At 48.3% G+C, this 19,159-nt stretch overlaps 1 protein-coding gene across 3 annotated transcripts in view; it reads left to right on the top strand.

The window, feature by feature from the left end:
* The window catches only part of SH3GL2 (SH3 domain containing GRB2 like 2, endophilin A1), a 180,427-nt gene that overhangs the window by 11,922 nt on the left and 149,346 nt on the right, over positions 1-19,159 (top strand). Inside the window, exon 1 of one of the 3 annotated variants that reach the window (XM_042850539.2) lies at positions 16,790-17,155. The exons of 1 other annotated variant lie outside the window; for it this stretch is intronic. In XM_042850539.2, coding sequence (XP_042706473.1) covers positions 17,111-17,155 — 45 coding nt within the window. In that variant the 5' untranslated portion in view covers positions 16,790-17,110. Of the gene's footprint in view, positions 1-16,789; positions 17,156-19,159 lie in introns of those variants that run through there. One more of the 3 variants, XR_010588653.1, reaches the window with a different exon arrangement.

Here is a 19,159-nt window from a genome sequence, read left to right as displayed (position 1 = left end):
AGAGAGGAGGAGGTGCAATTGGTGTTTCAGGCCCACAAAAGGGACCCACACCACCAGGTACCAATACCTGCCCCCAACCTCTCTCAATTCACTGGGTTTTGTAACCCATGCCCCTTGACAAGCAAATGCTACTTAGGTAATGGTGAATGACTCACTCAGTCCTTCTGTCATACACCAGTTCCACTGGCCTTGATTCACAGAATCAGGGTAACAAAACTTTATTCTTCCTGCCCCAATAACAGAGAAACTGGGGATCCCACACCAGCCAAAGTAACCACTTTGAGTTGCTGTTGTTTCCTGCCAGGCGAGTGGGTGTGCCTATGCAAACAAGATCAGCCCCTGGAGTTCTTTTCCACACTCGCCATAATTCACCACCAGATGTCAGGGTAGAGCTCATCCTGACTCTGCTTACACCTATATTAACAATCCTAACACACTGGTATGCCAGACGGATTCCGGTGATATATTTGTCAGTACCTAACTGAAACTGGGGATCTTGGCATGAGCTGGTACCTGGTCTGCCAGCATCACACACAGAATCAGATTTCATTATTATTTACAGTGGCAGTGATTTTTCTTTTTCTTTCCTTCCTATGGTTAACCTGTATTGTCGTTTTTAATCAATGAAACAGGACAATTTTATCTGTGATGTAACTACTTGTAGCCAGTGGAGAATTGACCGAGGTGAATTTTTTCCATTCTGTATAAACCCAACTGCAGCTTGAGTTAAATAATTACAACAGTAACAGCAAGAAGATCCCATACTCAGATGTCTGGGGCTATCTCCATTACAAAATAAACAAACATATAAAGATATTTCGCTGATGACTGAGATAAGTTTTAGTACAACTTAATCAACATTAAGAACTTATTTATAAAGTAAACACAATACTGGTGCTGAGATGCCTGTCTGCAGTCTCTGCAAATGGTTCCTGTCTCTGTATGTAAGCGTCCAGAGAAGGAAAGCGTTGCATGGTAGCAGAAAGTGTGGCCCTGCAGTTTCCTGTTGAAGTTTAGCCTTTTAAAGCAACAGCCATCCTCAACTCCATGGTCATGGAGTATGTAACACAGGGTGGGTCTTGGTCCTCCGAGGTTAGCGCATTAGTCCTTTGGTTCAAGCACCAGAGGCTCATGCTTCTATGTTGTCGGTCCCTGATTCAATCCTTGCTTATGACCCATTAGAGGTGCCTAAGGGCATCCCTAGGCTTCAGAGTTCCAGTCCCAGCCACAATGCCCACACAGCTGTTTTTAGCTTTTGTTCATATTAAAATAAACAGTGCCATGGTTAGGGCCTGTGGAAGAGGAGTTGGGGTTGGCTCAATGTCATTCATGTACGTATCAGAGCTGGAGAATAGGTGATAGTTATCTTGAGCTGCATTACCACAATGTACCGCTGCTTGTAGATAGTTGCTATGTGTAGTTAATAAAGTAGATGATAAGCACTTAATGTAATACAATGGTTGGCTGTTCCCAATTTGAGTAATTGCAGATTTTGTTTATAACATTATCTAAATAGAGTTATTGCTGGGGCACAAGAGTGCAATGGCCAGGGACTGGCTCAGACTGTGCTGCCAAACCTCAGTTGCAAGGTACCTCCGCCCTCCACCCGCCCCCGAGTCTAGCTTCGTCATAATGGTGTGCCACACATGAATGCGCCTAAGAGACTGTTTTTTCCCCCTGCAGCCCAGTGCACCTGACCTGGGTCAGGGTTCTGAAAGGCTAATATCTGACACAGGACTCTCAGAGGTCAGTATTTACTAACACCTGCGGTTCTTCCCATGAGGTTGAAATAGTCATGCGGTGTTTGCTGCTCGTGTTCCAGTGTCATGAGGAATGGAACATTAACCACTTTGTCCTGTGTGAGGGCTCGGGTGATAATCTGAAGCTCCTGGGGAAGCAGGATATCTTCCCCTTCATAATGACCCTGGGTGTGGCATAGGGTTACCATACGTCTGGTTTTTCCTGGACATGTCCGGCTTTTTGGTAATCAAACCCCCGTCCGGGGGGAATTGCCAAAAAGCCGAACATGTCCGGGAAAATACCGGCCGGGCACTTCCCCTCCCGCGGCTGCTCTGCTCCTCCCCTGACTCTTCGGCTCTGTTTAAGAGCCGAACTGCCCGAGCGCTCTGGCTTCGGGCAGCCCCCTTGCCTCTGGACCCCAGCCGCCGGCCGGGCACTTCCCCTCCCGGGCTCCAGCTGCTCTGCTCCGGCGGCGCAGGGTCTGGAGGCAAGGGGGGCTGCCCGAAGCCGGTAGCGCTCATGCAGCTCGGCTCTTAAACAGAGCCGAAGAGTCAGGGGAGGAGCACAGCAGCTGGAGCCCGGGAGGCGAAGTGCCCAGCTGGGGGCACAGGGTCCGGAGGCATGGGGGCTGCCCGAAGCCCGAGCTCTACCGGCTTCACGGTTTGCCGGGCAGCCTCCAGATCCTGCGACCCCGGCTGGGCGCTTCCCCTCCTGGGCTCCAGCTGCGCTGGGGAAGCACCGGCCAGGGGCGCTGGGTCAGGAGGCTGCCTGGCAAACCGTGAAGCCGGTAGCGCTTGGGCAGCCCTTTTCGCGTGGCTGGGAGGGAGTGGGGGAGTTAGGGCGGGGACTCTGCATTGTCTCCTCAGTTAGCAGAGCAATTTGAAGCTGGTATGATGGTAGGGATTGGGTATGGGGAGGAAGGTGGTCTTGGGTCTTATAAAGTGCTTTTCTAGGGGCTCCAGATTTGCTTGAAGCAGCCGCAGCTACAGGTATGTTTTTTAGATTTTAAGTGACAGGTTGAAAGACGTTTAAAGAATATCCCCAATGGAGCAACAATAAATAGAGCAATGAAACATTCACTCAGTCATAACTGGAAAAACAAGCAAAGAAAAAAGTCTGAGCAAGAGACATCTTTAGTTTATGTTTATTTATCAGTCCATCCAGACAACTTCCATCAGTGTGAGGAAATATCAGTGCAGGTCCTTCATCTGTAATGAACACAAGGAATTGCAGTACACACACATGCATAGATGAGACAACCCATGCAGTTATCAGAAATATGTCCACTGCTTGCTGCAATGTTCTCTCCCCAACAGACTCTGACACAGTACCTTGATTGTGAGACTTCCCATGGATACACAGGCTGTGGGAAACATTAGTTAATTTTAGCGAGTACAAATGGTTCTTACCTCTTTGCAGTGCTCTGACTCCTGGGATAGCGTGGAAGTGCTATCATCTGTTCTGAGCTTAGTGGCTCAGGATCTGTTGCTAACAGAGAAGCAATTGAATATAAGACATTGGGCCTGACTCTTCTGCCAATTACACTGGGATAAATCAAGTGTAAAACTACCCAGGCCCATTGCAGTTATCGCCCCACCCTAGCCCGCTTTGCTTGAGGTGATGTGCAGTACAGCCCCCATGCACCACTTAGGCCCCAGCCGTGGAACAATGCAGAAAGGGCGTGAGCAAAGTGATCACACAAGGGGCTCTTGCATCTCTAAGTAGGGTGACCAGATGGCCCGAGCTTTTTCTTATATAGGCACCTAGTACCTCCTCCCCTCCTGATTTTTCACACTTGCTATCCAGTCACCTTATCTCCAAGGCTCCATGAAGGTGCCATAATACCAAAGGTACCTGTTCCACAAAGACCATTCAGTGCAGGGAGAGATATTGGGGTGCAGGCCAGGTGAAAGGTGGCAGGATCTGCCACTATAGTGGGTGGGAACTGCACCATTCCTTAGGAGGATGTAGAGGGCATTCCCTTCAATGGCCGGCCAGTGTGACGGGTGGGCAGAGCATTGGCACTTCCTCTCTGCCTTCTTTGAGGTGGCTAATGTCCTTGGGGCAGCTAGCAGGGAGCAGTCAACATTCTGCCATTGTGCTTGACAGAAGTGGGGTTTGGGGAAAGGCTCCATGAAGCCTCCCCTATCTGTATACCCATAAAGCGCCAGGCACATTCTGGGCCATGTTGGTAAGTCTTCTGGTTCAGCAGTGCAGAATGGAGAAAAATTATTCTGGGAATCTCCTGACAATTTAGTCTGAGTTCCCTCTTTCACTGTTGCCACAAAATGGGGTGTGTGTGCGCGCGCATGCACAGATGCAAGCGTCCCCTCTGTAGAACTTGAGTACTGCTTCCTCCCTGTTTTCTGTTTATTGTTCATAGAGTGCTGCTTATCCATAATGCTTTAAGTTTCACTGCTGGAAGTGTGACTAGGAGGAACAGACCTATCTGACTGAGACAGAGCATCTGTATGCTACTGAGTAGCAGTATTACAAAAGTGACCTGTTTCTAAGCAGCCTCTGTCTGCTTTAGACCATTGTTACCTTTTACCCTGCACCGGACTGTCCTGGCTAAATTTTGGTGTCAGATCTAGCTGCCAAAGACTTATAAGTTTTGACTACTGTTGAATCACCTATTTCAGCAATGGTCACAGGCTATTATGAGATAGAAAACACTCACTTTAAGTAGCTAGGCCAACAAATTAAGACACTAAAAATGAGTTCTGGAGCAGTGAGATTTGTATCTTGGTTAGCGGGCCAGGCTGTTTATTTAACAGGTTGGTTAGTGTACAGTGAACAAAGGATGAGAATCTCAATCCAGTTATATTATTGGTGATGTTGGCCTGAAGGCAGAAAACAACACTGAAGAGAGTTCTGAATTCTATTAACCTGCACTTCCTGCTTTATGTGTACAGAGCAGTTCAGTATACACATAAGCATACTAGCTTACTGCTCAAGTTAGACTGCATCCCTGAGCAGTAAGATTCATGGTAATATAGTCCCGGAACACTTTTTCACATATGGAGTTGGAACTGAAGAGCCCAAGAATTTTGGGAAAGAGGAACAGGAAAAGGATTCATTGTGTATGGAAAAGAGTGATACAAGTGCCTTTGAGAGGGACAACAAGCGCAGTGGGAGCCCAATGATAGAAGCCCTGTCAGACTTTCCTGACAGCAGGTTTCTATCGGCCAAAGAAAAATAAAGACTTGCTTCAAGGGTAATGCAGCAAAGTATTGATATCTCCTGTTTGCTGTTGAGCTTGGTAAGAAAGAGCTTGCAGTGGTTTAATGAGCATTTGTGGAGGGAAATATTAAGGTATTGGTGTTGTGTCCAATTAAGCTTTATATACCTTTATAAAGAGAAGACCTTTATTTTGGGGTACATTTGATCTGTCAACCTCCGAAGAAAGAAGATTAAAGCTGTGAAGATGAAGAATTGGATTCAGATGCTTTTGAGGGTTAAGTCTTTTGGGGATTTAATATTTATAGCATGTTCATTACAGAAACACAGCTATTTATTTTCTCTGCCACATTGCTTGGGAGAGCGATAAAATGTCATTGGTAGGAATGACAAAGTTTACCTTGTTTTATTCTATTCTTTTTGTATGAAACAGCTCCTATAATTCACACTAGGATGTTTAAAGATATTTTTCTATCCTGCTTGTCTCAAGTTAGACTTCTCCACCTTTTCTTGTGGGGAACTTGTTGTCTGTATCTTGTCTTTATTTCTACATTAAGAGGTGGCTACCATGGTTTTTTTTTTTTTAATGGAAGAATCAGTTGCATTATTAGAGATTTTTTTTTTGTATTAAGATACTATATGGACACAATGGATGCCTCAGTTCCATCTTTCTCACCATTGTTTGAAATAAGCACAATGTTTACATAATAAGACTATCAGAATCTGATGATCTGTGTAATGTGTAATTCACTCATAATTGTTAGTGTACTGATCTAGCTGGTATGGGACTCGACTGGGACTCAGGAAATCTGGATTTAGTTTCTGGTTCAGCTACAGACTTCATTGGTGATAGTGGGAAACTAACTTAATCTATGCTGTGCCTTAATATATGGAGATATCCTATCTCCTACAACTGGAAGGGACTCCGAAAGGTCATTGAGTCCAGCTGCTGCCTTCACTAGCAGGACCAAGTACTGATTTTGCACCAGATCCCTAAGTGGCCCCCTCAAGGATTGAACTCACAACCCTGGGTTTAGCAGGCCAATGCTTAGTTCCCATCTGTAAAATGGGGTCTATACTTCCATATCTCACAAGGGTGTTGTGAGGATAAAATCCATTGATGATTGTGAGATTTCAGATACTGCAGTGATGAGGCCCATATAAGTACTTTGATTGATACCAAGAAGAGTATCCTTCCCCAGTGAATGGAGGGTGAACAATGAATGTAATAAATAGATATCAGTGTGTGCTTCTGTGTGCACTATTGCAGATTTAGTCCCTATAATGGTCTCGGGCCTCTTCTTTGTTCGATCAATCAGTCTGAAGTGTTCAATAGTGCCTATCCCTGTAGTATCTAAATTCTGCACAGGGAATTTATATCCACCAAGCATTCTCCAGAGGGGACATACAGTGGAATCTGCTCTTGTCCACTCCCTCATTCCGGTTACCTTCTGTAATGGCTGGGAATTTATTAGGGAATATTTATTCTGTTGACAATATAATTAAAATAGAAAGAAGCTTGCTTAAGATGCATTGCTCATTGGAAATGGACGTTCATTGTATAAGCAAAGATGGGGTGAAATCCTGGCTCTCTGGAAGTCAGTAATGTTGCCTTCAAGTTCAGGGGAGGCAGGATTTCACCCAGGAAAGAACCGAATATTTTGAGACTGGAGATCACATTGTGAAAGCTGGCAATCCTATGGGTAAATTCACATCGATGGTGGTTTCCTAATGGCCACACAGAGTTACACTGGTGGGTGTTCACAGCATGGAGCATCTTACCAAATAGTCAGTCGAGCACAGAGCCCTGCTCCTGCCCCTCTGGACTGCACATACATCTAGTATACGGTCCTAACCCACAGACTATTTAGAGTGTAAGCTTTTTGTTATGTGTGTTTACACTACCTACCACATTGGGGCTCTGCTCTCTGATTGGGCTCTCTAGGTGCAACTGCACTACACGTATTATATAATGATATTGAAGTCAATGAAAGGACGCATTGATTTTAGTGGTTATGGGATCAGGCTGTTGCAGGGTAAGATCCTGTTACTAAGCTAAGTTTAATGCTGTTCTAATTCTCCCATTCTGAAATGAATAGGGGATTTGTTTGTTTCTCTCTTTCAGAATAGACATTTCAGGTGAAATTTTAAAAAGTATCTACGTGACTTAGGAGCCTGCATCCCATTTTGAAAAATGACTAAAGCGTCCGAGAGCCTACATCCCATTAAAATCACTTCTGACTTTTCACTTTTGAAATGTTGCTTAGGCTGCTTCGTCATTTAGGCCCTTTTGACAATTGTATCCATTCTCAAGTAACTTGCTGTGCATTTTTACAGAAATCGAATTGCATGGGTCTATGCAAATAGCAATTCCAGCAGAAACATGCTTAGCACGGCTCCTACTAGCTTAGCTGGAAGGGGAGTTTGTTTTTAGTTCCTCTGATAGAGCTGCTGCTGCCTACTGGCCCCACAGGTAGCCATATAAATCTTGATTGTGGTAATTTGTAGGATGCACACAGAGCCAGTGGTTCAGCCATCAGATGGAGAACTTAGCCTTTTGTGTTAAATTGGCTCTATTGTTTAAGGCCTGGTTTGCAGAGCCAACACACTGACAGTCACCTCAGTTAATGTGCTGTTATTGTTAATAGATCGTTAGACTGGACTGCAATAGGACATTATATAGATTTTTATCTGAGGGGAAAGGATTGTGGCTGTAAACCAGTACCCAGCAAGCCAGCCTTAGATTGTTGTTCTACTTGTCACGCTGACATTGTGGAAGGAGGTGTTGCATGCTTGCTAAAAATCCCACGTGGCCTTGGTTAATCTCAAGTTTCTGGTCTGTTTTTCTGACTGTCCAAAGCAAATCAGGCCTGAAATAAATAATGTGTCTGCGGTTCCCGGCTCAGACGACTAGAGGATATTGCTCCTGTTGCGATGGGCATCCAGAAGCTGCTTTCTTGTGCTTCTGATGCTATTTTTTCACTGCTCCCCCAGTCAACTTCCCATATTCACGCTGTGTGTATCAATGCCAGGAGAACTGGGAGAGAATGAAAGAACTGGAGAATGGGGAGACTGCCAATGGGGAATAGGTCATGTGACGGTGGAGGGAGGGGAAGAGAAGGAAATGGGAACCCTTTATGAGGGTATGTGGTGGGGCGATGACTCACTTGTGCAGCACCTCCTTCTGGTCATCCAGGGAATTAGCGCTTTCCCAGCTCCAGAGCGCCCTCTGCCAGCTAATGTCTCGCCTGCTGCTGGCCCCCGTGTCCCTCCCTGCCCCCGGTGCCCTTTTCCCAGGGGTTCCATCCCCTGCAGTACCCCCTCTGTCTGGGTCTCCCCTCCCAGGGGAACCCCCAACACCCTATCCCCACCTAGCCTCAGTGGCTACTGCCAGTCTCCATTTAGCCCCCGCTCACTGGGGCGGACGGCAGTCTGTAAACCACTCATCATCCGCAAGGGGGTTGGACCAGCTGCCTCTGCCTTTTCCTGAGCTGTCCCTCTGCAGCCCTAGTAAACTTTTGTGGGCCCTTAACTCAGCCTGCAGCCTGGGGCTTAGCTGGGCTGGAGCTCCCTCTGCCCTTCCCCAGCACTGCTCCACCCTAGGTAACCTCCTCAGCTTCCCCGGCAGCCAGTCCTCCTTTCCCTCTCAAAAGGCGAGAGAGAGAGTGTGTTTCCAGCTTCTGGCCCACCGCCCTCTTATAAGGGCCAACTGGGCCCTGATTAAGCTGACCACAGCTGTGGCAGTTTTCCCAATCAGCCCAGCTTTCCCTGCTGCAGCCCTCTCTAGGGCTCCTTTATCCTCCTCAGGCAGGAGAATCTAGAATGTGTGAGGGAATGAAGCTAGGATCCAACAGTCAGAAAGAGCCATTGAGGATGAATATACTTATGGTAGGAGAAAGAAGAAAAAGGAAGATACTTGAGGGGTGAAAATCCATCCCAAAGGCTGAGACATCCCAGGGATACGTTAAGGAAGGAGGGACCTATCATACAGGGAGACATACTATATAGGGATGGAGGGAAGGAATGGAGAGACACCACAACAAGTAGAGTGTGAGAGGACAGATCACTAAAGAGAAGGGGAGGAGGGTGGATCTCAGGTTAGGAGAAGGAAAGAGAAGAGGGAAATGTCCACAGAGATGCTCTGGGAAGAAGGTTGGGGATGATAAAATTGACCCCTTTATAAAGTGCTTTGAGAGCCGGGGGGGAGGGATAGCTCAGTGGTTTGAGCATTGGCCCGCTAAACCCAGTGTTGTGAGTTCAGTCCTTGAGGGGGCCATTTAGGGATCTGGGGAAAAATCAGTACTTGGTCCTGCTAGTGAAGGCAGGGGGCTGGACTCGATGACCTTTCAAGGTCTCTTCTAGTTCTAGGAGATGGGATTTCTCCATTAATTTAATTTAATTTATCTACTAATGAAAGAGATAAAACATGAGACCTACTGATAAGACTAGATATTATTATAAATGGAAGGGTTCTTTTATTAAGTGTCCAGATAGGTGCATGTACGCTCATGTGTGGTGTTCTGCGAGTCCACACAGACCAGTAACGGGTTCTGTCACTGCCTGCCCTGTAACTTTGTGGCCTTTGTGCTTTGCAGTTATGACTCAATTCCCTGACACCAGTAGCCTGCCCACAAGTATATGGTCTGACCCTGGTTCTCACCAGTCTACTTACTCCTCCTAGGGTGACACCAACAGTCTGCAGAAGAGAAGAGTGAAAGGGGATTTGATAGCAGCCTTCAATTACCTGAAGAGGGGTTCCAAAGAGGATGGAGCTAGACTGTTCTCAGTGGTGGCAGATGACCGAACAGGAAGCAATGTCTCAAGTTGCAGTGCAGGGGGAGGTCAAGGTTGGATACTATGAAAAACTTTTTCACTAGGACGTTGGTGAAGCACTGGAATGGGTTACCCAGGGAGGTGATGGAATCTCCATCCTTGGAGGTTTTTAAGGCCCGGCTTGACAAAGCCCTGGCTGGGATGATTTAGTTGGAGTTGGTCCTGCTTTGAGCAGGGGGTTAGACTAGATGACCTCCTGAGGTCTCTTCCAACCCTAATCTTCTATGATTCTATGAACAGCCCTTCCAATCCCGGGTCTCCCCAAATCCACCCTGCACAAGTTCTTAATTATCAGGCACTCTGACTGTTCCCCGCTGGTTCATTACCCCAAAAGTCATGAAACCAGCCCCCCAGTTACCAGCTCACTTTAGCATATGCACTCCACACAATTTGTACACCAGAGACCTATTTGGCATAAAAATAAACAAAAAGTTATTTACTAGAAAAATCACATATCTAAAGATAAAATAGTAGGGGAGAAAGCAGACATATACAAGCGACACAGAAAATAAACATAAAGACACAATTTCAGGCTTTATACTTTCATATTAGATAAATCCTTTTTCTAATTAGCATTACCTATTGCCTAAAAACAGTTTCCCAGCATAGCCCCTAGCTATAGCAGGGATCCAGCATTCCCAGAAGGCAGGGCAGAGAGGGGGCAATAATATATAATAATGATTTAACAATGTTTGAACTTCTGATTGGCTACAATTCTGAATCAATCACTGAAGGTTGAAATTGTACTGTTATCTCTGATGAGGACTTACTGAACTGAAATGTAGGTAACATACAGTATTTGTTTTACTACTCTTGTATAGTCCTGAACAAAACCTCTTATGATCAATGGGAAATTCCAGTAACTTCCTCTCAGGGCAAAAGTTTCTTCTCCACCAATCATCATCTCTTAGAGAAATATGAAAGGAGTGGCGTTTCGGATTCTAATATTTTAGCTTGTTTGTTTATCTGTATACATATTCATTTAAAAATAAATTAAATATGATTTCTTTTAATCATATGTAAAAAAAAAATCCAATGGCAGAATATGGTAACCAGTTAATCATAGAGGCAAAATGTGGAAAATGTGTTAAGTTATCTAATTCATTTCCCTGACAGTTCAGCATAGCTTCCAAGGATATGTTCTTTAGTGCTTTATCCAGTGCAGTTTTAAAGTTCAGAAATAATGTTTCTTTCCATTTAACTGAGATTTACTTAAAAAAATGGAAAACAATTTCTATTCAAAGCTCTTATCTGAAGAAAGCTCAAATTGTTCCTCCCACTTTTTTTTTTTTGTAAGCCGCTCCTTTTACCTTTCATCCTCCTCCAGAGACTTCTGATCAAATATCTTGATGATGAGACAGGAAAAAAAATAGGGAAAGTGTTTGGAGGATGATGGGTCTCAGCTTACCCAAAACTGAGAGTCACCTTGTTAACCCTGGCCTCCAGTGAGAGGGAATCTTTCTTGTGGTACCTGGGTGTTAGCTTCCAGCAGCTCCCATTGGCCTGGAGCAGCGAGCCGTAGCCACTGGAAGCCGCGATCGGCCGAACCTGCGGACGCGGCAGGTAAACAACCCGGCCTGGCCCGCCAGGGGCTTTCCCTGCACAAGCGGCGGAACAAATTTGGGAACCATTGGTTTAGTCTATTGCAGACAGGGCCGGCTCCAGGCACCAGCCCACCAAGCTTGTGCTTGGGGCAGCACCTGGAGGGGGGCGGCGCGGTGTGGTGCTCTGGCTCTGGCCGCCGGGGAGAGCGGAGCCCCGACCGGGGCTCGCCGCCCTCCCCCCGGCGCTCTGGCCGCCGGGGAGAGTGGAGCCCCGGCCCGGGCTCGCCGCCCTCCCCCCGGCGCTCCGGCCGCCCTCCCCTGCTGTGCGGGGGCGGCCGGCGGCTTTTTTGCCTGGGGCGGCAAAAAAGCCAGAGCCGGCCCTGATTGCAGCGCTGACTGGGTTCTCAGTAAACATCATCCAAACCATTCATGAAAGTACCCCTTCTGCAAAGGGTTTTTCTCAGTGAATGGATCAAGAATGTCTCTTGTTCCTAGTCACAACCAGGGTGAATCTCTATCTTAATGTTCCTTTTTCATTTCTAAGTGGTTTGATTGATTGATTGGTTCCTCTGATGGTTTTTCCACTGATAGTTTTGGAAGGGAGCAATGCTGGTTAACTGAGCCTTGGATTACCTCACCAGCTGATTAGGGAGGCGTGATAACTACCTCTTGCTTGGATTGGCCATCTCTGAGGTCTACACAGCTGATGTTAAAGCGCTTTAACGTGGCCGTGTAGTCGTGGTTCCAGTGCTGGGAGAGAGCTCTCCCAGCGCTGTAATAAAACCACCAGTGTGAGGGGAATAGCTACCAGTGCCGGGAGTGCAGCTCCCAGCACTGTAGCACTGTCTACGCTGCCACTTTACAGCACTGAAACTTTCAGGGGGGTGTTTTTTCAAATCCCCGAGTGAAGAAAGTTTCAGCGCTGTAAGTGGCAGTTTAGACAAGTCCTTGTCTACACTGGCAAGTTTCTGCACAGTAAAGCAGCTTTCTGCATTGTAACTCCTGAGGTGTACACACTGCCAATCCACTTAGTGCGCAGAAACTGCACAGTTGTAGCGCTGTAAAAAAAGCACCCTGACGAGAGGTGTACAGCGCCGCGGTGCCAGTGTAGACATTCTGGTAAATTACAGTGCTGCAATTGGCCTCCGGGAGGTGTCCCACAATACCTGTTCTCACCTCTCCGGTCATCAATTTGAACTCTACTGCCCTGCCCTCAGGTGGCCAACCATCATCCCCACCCCGTAAATTCCTTGGGAATTTTGAAAGTCCCCTTCCTGTTTGCTCAGTGATGCATGCAGTGGTCTCAGCGCAACTTTTCAGGTGACCATGCCTGCTCCACGCACCAGGCTATCCCCCCACTTGGAGCAATGCCAAGCTGCTTGACCTCATTAGCATTTGAGCAGAGGGGGCTGTCCAGTCCCAGCTGTGCTCCAGCTGTAGGGATTATGATACCTACGGACAGATTTCTAGATGCATGATAGAAAGGGGCCATGACCGGGACACACTGCAGTGCAGGGTCAAGGTGAAGGAGCTGCGGAACGCCTACCACAAGGTGCAGGAGACAAACTGCTGCTCCGGTGCTGCGCCTATGAGCTGTCGGTTCTGCAAAGAGCGGTCTGAGCCTGGAGGAGGAAATCTTGGACGAGGATGTGGAGGGGGACCCAGAGGCAGAGGACAACTCAGAGATCAGATATGCATGCAGCCAGGAACTCTTCTCTGCCCTGGGGGAGGCTAGCTAGTCAATGGGCGGGGTCCATTGCTGCACACAGGCGAGCTGCATAAGGGCCAGGGTGGAAGCCGCGGTCTTGGAGAAGACCCTTCCTTGATTCCCTGCTTACCCTCAGCAGTGAGATATCTTCCATAATGAACACAGCCTGTGGAAAATGTGGCGACAGGAATGATTATAAGGCTGCCCCTACACTGCTGGCTCTTCCCAAGAGCCACATGCCCAGTATACAGTAGGGTCCAGGAACGCTGATTTCCCCTGCCTCTGCAGTTACTCACAATTTTGGGGGTCTTGTGGCTCATGTATGCTTGCCTGGGGTCAGCCAGTTAGTGACAGGTATGTGAATAGTGGCTGTGTTTTAAATCACTGAATCAATGGTCTTTGTGTTGCAAACAATATTGCTTCTGTAAAATGTTGCATTTTGGCTTCAAAGAGATGACCTTGGGACCTCAGCCTCCCTCTTTATCACCAGCTGAACGGCTGCACAGAATTAGAAAGTGCCCATGAAGAACTAAGGAGGACTTTCTGTGTGATGTTATGATGCACTCCATGGCCGAAAAACAAGAATTGAAGGAGTGGCGGGACAGTGAGAAGAGGGACCGAAAGGAGAATGCAGCACTCCAGAACGAAGCAATGGAGCGGCTCTTAAATGTTATCATGCGCCAAGTGGACATGCTCCAGGCACTACTAGCACTGCAAACTGAGCAGTTCCGCACCCGTCCTCCCCTGCAGCTGCTGTTGCAAAACTCTTTCCCATGCTCCCCCTAAGACACCACCAACACACTCTTATCAACCTCCTGGCTCGAGTCTGTACCTGCTGCATTCCACTCCTGCCCATCACAGTCCAGCCCTGCGGATTCCCACTGCACTTAACACCCGTCCCTCTGCAATTTAGCCCTGCTGAAGTACAGTACCCACTGCACTGTACTCCAACGGAGAAGGTTGGATATGATACTAGGACATAGACAAATCTTTAACTATCCTGGGACCCCACCTCTTCCTGGGACCTTCCCTTCCCACATCCCCCTCAGTGCTGATGTGTTTTTTTGTTTGTCTCTCTCCTCCGGTGGTTGTTTTTTAATAAAAGAATTGTGTTGGTTTGAAAGCAAACAGAGCCCTGCAAAGCAACAGGCTATTTTCTTAAACCTTCATAGTGCATCATCTGCACCAATCACAATCACCTCCTAGCATTACAAGCACTGCACTCCCAAGCATAGCAACAAATATTAGTGGCTTTCAGCTTCAAATTGCTGCCTCAAGGCATCCCTGATCCTTATGCCTCTGTGCTGTGCCCTTCTAATAGCCCTGGTCTCTGGCTGTTCAAATTCAGCCTCCAGGCACTGAGCCTCAGCGGTCCAGCCCTGAGTGAAGCTTTCACCCTTCCCTTCACAAATATTATGGCGCATACAGCACGCGGCTATAAGCATAGGAATATTGTCATCGACCAGGTCCAGCTTCCTGTAGAGGCAGCGCCAGCGGGTCTTTAAAAGCACACTCAACAGTCATTCTCCACTTGCTCAGCCTGTTGTTGAACTGCTCCTTGCTGCTGTCTAGATTCCCCGTGTATGGCTTCATAAGCCACAGCATTAAGGGGTAGGCAGGATCTCCCAGGATCACAATGGGCATTTCGACTTCCCGGGCTGTGATCTTCTCTCTGGGAAGAAAGTCCCTGCTTGCAGCTTCCTGAACAGGCCTGTGTTCCAAAAGATGCGTAAGTCATGCACCTTTCCGGACCAGCCTGCGTTAATGTCTGTGAAATGCCCAAGGTGATCCACAAGCACCTGGAGAACCATTGAGAAATACCCCTTCCGATTTTGTGCTCATTGGCTAGGTGGTCTGGGGCCAGAATTGGAATGTGCGTGCCATCTATTGCCCTTCCACAGTTAGGGAAGCCCATTTGTGCAAAGCCATCCACAATGTCATGCGCGTTGCCCAGAGTCATGGTCTTTCGCAGCAGGATGTGATTAATGGCCCTGCACACTTCTGTCAACACAAGTCCAATGGTAGACTTTCCCACTCCGAACTGGTTAGCGACTGATTGGTAGCAGTCTAGAGTAGCCAGCTTCCACAGTGCAATTGCCACACGTTTCTCCAGTGACAGGACAGCTCTCATTTTCGTGTCCTTGTGCCACAGGGCTGGGGCAAGCTCATCACACAGTCCCATGAATGTGGCTTTCCTCATCCAAAAGTTCTGCAGCCACTGCTCGTCATCCCAGACGTGCATGACGATGTGATCCCACCACTCAGTGCTTATTTCCTGAGCCCAAAAGCGGCGTTCCACTGAGATCAGCACCTCCGTGAATGCCACAAGCAATTTTGAGTCGTAGCTAGTACACGTGGTGAGATCAATGTCGCACTCCTCTTGCCTTTATAGTTTAAGGAATAACTCCACTGCCACTCGTGACATGTTAGAGCAAGCAGCATATTGGTCAACAGTGTGGGATCCATTCCTGTAGACCGAAGAGGCAGAGCGTGCAGTACACAAACTGCTGAAAGATGCGCATGGAAGCACAAGGATTGCTGGGATGCAAAGCAATGAATCACAGGGCATTGGGACAGGACCCAGGATGCCCCATGACCTCCTCCACCTTCCCACAACTCTTAGCGGCAGAAGAGGAAGAGATGCTCTGTGGGATAGCTGCCCAGAGTGCACTGCTTCGAATACCGCTGCAAGTGTGAACATGCTATTGCGCAGACAGCCTACAGTGTGAACACACAACAGCAGTTTCCCTTCAGCGCTCTCTGAGTGGCGCTGTAACTCTGCCAGTGTAGACATACCCCAAGTCCATAAAGCCTACTTTCAATATAAATGCATTGCTCCTTAAATATTACCCATATGTGATGGTTGCTCTACTCACTGCTGGACAACTCCAGGGATTAGCTCAGTCAAGGCCACTGCCACTTCTAGTGGTTACACCCCATCAGTTTGTCTTCTGCAGCCTCTCTCTCACTCTCAGGAGTAGCAACTGTGCTCTTTGTGCTTCGGTCCTCCGGCCAGGTCGTCATTGTGGTTTCCCCTTCCAGGGGGAGTCCATCAAGGTTCCTGCTCTCCAGCAGTCTCAGGCAGGCTTCTCTTTCACTGCCTCATGGTGCCACTCCCGCAGTGGCTGCCAGGGGAACCCGCCCTCTACGCAGCAGCCAAGGTCCATTCCCTGAGCCGTTTCCATACCTCCTAGCCTTCCCCATTCCTCTGGGTTTGCCACGCTTCTCATTCCCCCCTCCCTGGAGAACTTTAGTCAACTCATCTCTACAGCCGTCCCCAAACATGCCTCCCTTCTCCTAGGGAAGCACTACAGCCTTTCCCCACCCTGCAAGCTCTTACACACGTACTCAGTTTTATGCACATGAGCAGAAAGTTAAACATTCACATAAGCATTTGAGGGATTGTGTCCTAAAGTGGCCAGATTTTCAGAGCTACTCCTATTCACTTGAGTGCTGAGTGGAGGCCAAAGATGCTGAGCCCCTAGGAAAAATAGGTCACTTTCATTTGTCATCTTAGGAGTTCAGGGGTCTGAAAAGTATGGCCTCATTCTAACAACATCTGAATTCTGCCTCCGGCACATGAACAGTTATAGAAAAAGCGCTGCAAGAAACTGACCCAATGAGGTCTTGAGCCCTGCCACATAGACATGGGGGCAGAGCTCCAAAGTAGGGGGCTCAGGATTTGGAAATCTCTCTCTATACATGCATTATAAATAAAGATCTCAGTCTGTTAGTTTTTTATTTTTAATTCCATGCTCTAATTTAAACAATTCTACAACAGAGAAATCAGGGGCTGCTCGTGTCATATTGTGAAGAACAAACGGGGAAGCGGAGCTTGAGGATTGGAGAAGGAAAGGAGGACTGGGATGACAGCTTTCTCTTTAAGAGGCTGGATTCCCTCTCTTTGACGTCAGGGTTTCTGCACCAAAGACTGGCATCTGATAACCTGTTCGCTGGGTTAAAGAGGATCTGAGAGCAGCGAGCGAGCGAAATCCCCCTTTCAGCTGCAATCAGCCATCTGGTCCTCGAGTCGCTCCCATCCTCTTAGCAGCAGCAGCAGCAGCAGCATTCCTGGGCCCGGGGCGCTTCCTTGCAGCATCCTACCATGTCTGTGGCCGGGCTGAAGAAGCAGTTCCACAAAGCCACCCAGGTACAGGAGCGGGCTTGGCGAGCCCAGTGTAGGAAGAAGTGGAATGTCTCGTGTCTCCCCGGGGCCCGCTCCGCCGGTGCGGGGAAGGAAGTTGGAGCAGAGGAGAGTGGGGAGGGGAGAGGCTCTGCGGGGGGCGGGCTCCTGCAGCCCCACACGAGTGGGGGACACCGGGGGACCCTGGAAGCTGGAGCTCTGGTGTGGAGCGCTGGGGGTGGGGGTGATGCAGTGCTCAGAGGCAATCCCTGGAGGGCGCAGCTCTCCGGGATGGTCGGACCCAGTGATCATGGGGCGGGGGGTCCTTGGCTTGCTTTGCCTCAGGGAAGTTGTGGGGATCCTGGCTGGTGCCATTGCTTTGAAAGCGGACAGCTACCGAGGGAAGGAGTCAGACCCCCCCCCACACACACACACACCTCGCCTGACTTGTGCGCCCCCCTGCACCCCCAGCTGATCTGCAGTATCCAGTGCGCTGCGAGGAATTGGGGAGTACGGGGGAGGGGGCTGGGGGGGCTGTGCGGTTGGTCCCTCCCCCCCCCCCCCCAGGGCCGGTGGATCGGGCGCTGCAGCAGGTACCGCATCCCCGGGGAAGGAGGAGGCGCGCGCACAGGGGTCACTGGATTCCTGACTCCAGCCCTGCTTTGCAGCCGCAGCTGCATTATTTAGCAGGTAGAGCCCAGGCTCGGATGGCAGCCGCCTCTGCTGCCGGGACCTGCGCTGCAGGCTCCTCTTTCTCGCTCCCGCCGCAGAGCGGCTTAGCAATTGAATTACTGTACTTCATGAGGCCCCGCTCTGCCTCCCTTCTCCCCCAGGATGCGCTTTGGTGCATCTGCCACAACTGCTCCCTGGGCTGCTTGGGGTATGATTTCATCGGTGAAAACTGCGCCAAGTTGTGTGGCCGTCTGTGAGATTATGTAAAGTCCTCCTCCTCCTGTGACCTTGTACTAGGAGCACTCTCTGAAATCTCCATCATATGAGCAGTTGTACAGTGTTCTGAACTGCTATGGTTAGCTTCCTCTCTCTCCCTCCTTTACCCTCCCAAAGGATTATCTGTGTTGGTTTCACTTGTTCCTTAGCTGCATAGCCCTACTCAGACCTCTGGCAGATTGATCTACAGTTAAACTAATTTAAGGACACACTTGCTTGATCTTTGAATCCCAAAATAGGCTTTACACTAATTTAAGAATTAATTTTGTTGGATTTCAGATGTCATATACACGCTGGTTTAGAAATCTGGCCTTAGAATAGGGACTTATAACATGGTGCGTCCGACAAGCCTGGGTTTCATTTGGATTTCTTCTCATTGTTTTTGTAAATCACCAATAAACTGTAATATTCAGATTACAGCCAATATGTTGGCTGGTGATGTGGTGTATGGTAAGGAGAACCAGCTGTGTTACCCGCAAAAATCTAGGGCACCCTGCCTATGCCCTACCAAGGGGGCAAGGCGTGACCCAGTCAATTTAGACACCCAAACTCTTTCCCTTCCAAGGGCTCAGGGTGTAAAGCACCTATCCTTACCCATGGGGCTCAGGAAGAAACCTGGGGAACTTAAATACCCGCCATTTCCCTCTGGGCTCAGGGCTTTCCGGGTCTGCAGAATGTTTTCCCAGTGAAAGAGCCTTAAACAGCTGTGCTCTAAACATCTATTTATTAGCGACACAGAATACATATACCAAGCAAATCTCTTATGCTCACCACTCCCAATATACAGACAAATTTTGCCCGATGGCCAGTCAGGATCCACTCATCTGGGGGTTCCCGGCGATGCCTCTGCACGTCACGGTCGCGCAGAGGGGTCAGAGTTCCAGTAGCTTGATGTTGAACTGCAATCCGGAAATGGTTCCCAAAGAACATTGTTTTTCATTTACATCATATAGGTAAAATGAGCTACATCCTTCAAATTTACTAAACCTATCACATTATCCCACACTCCTAAATAACAGAAATTTTAACCAATTACACACCAGCACCTATGTGTCCTCATTCCTGCCCAAGTTTTTACATGTT

This window comes from Chrysemys picta, chromosome 6, assembly GCF_011386835.1.
Source record: "Chrysemys picta bellii isolate R12L10 chromosome 6, ASM1138683v2, whole genome shotgun sequence".
Classification (NCBI taxonomy): domain Eukaryota; kingdom Metazoa; phylum Chordata; order Testudines; family Emydidae; genus Chrysemys; species Chrysemys picta.
This window is presented reverse-complemented; position numbering and strand designations above follow the sequence as displayed.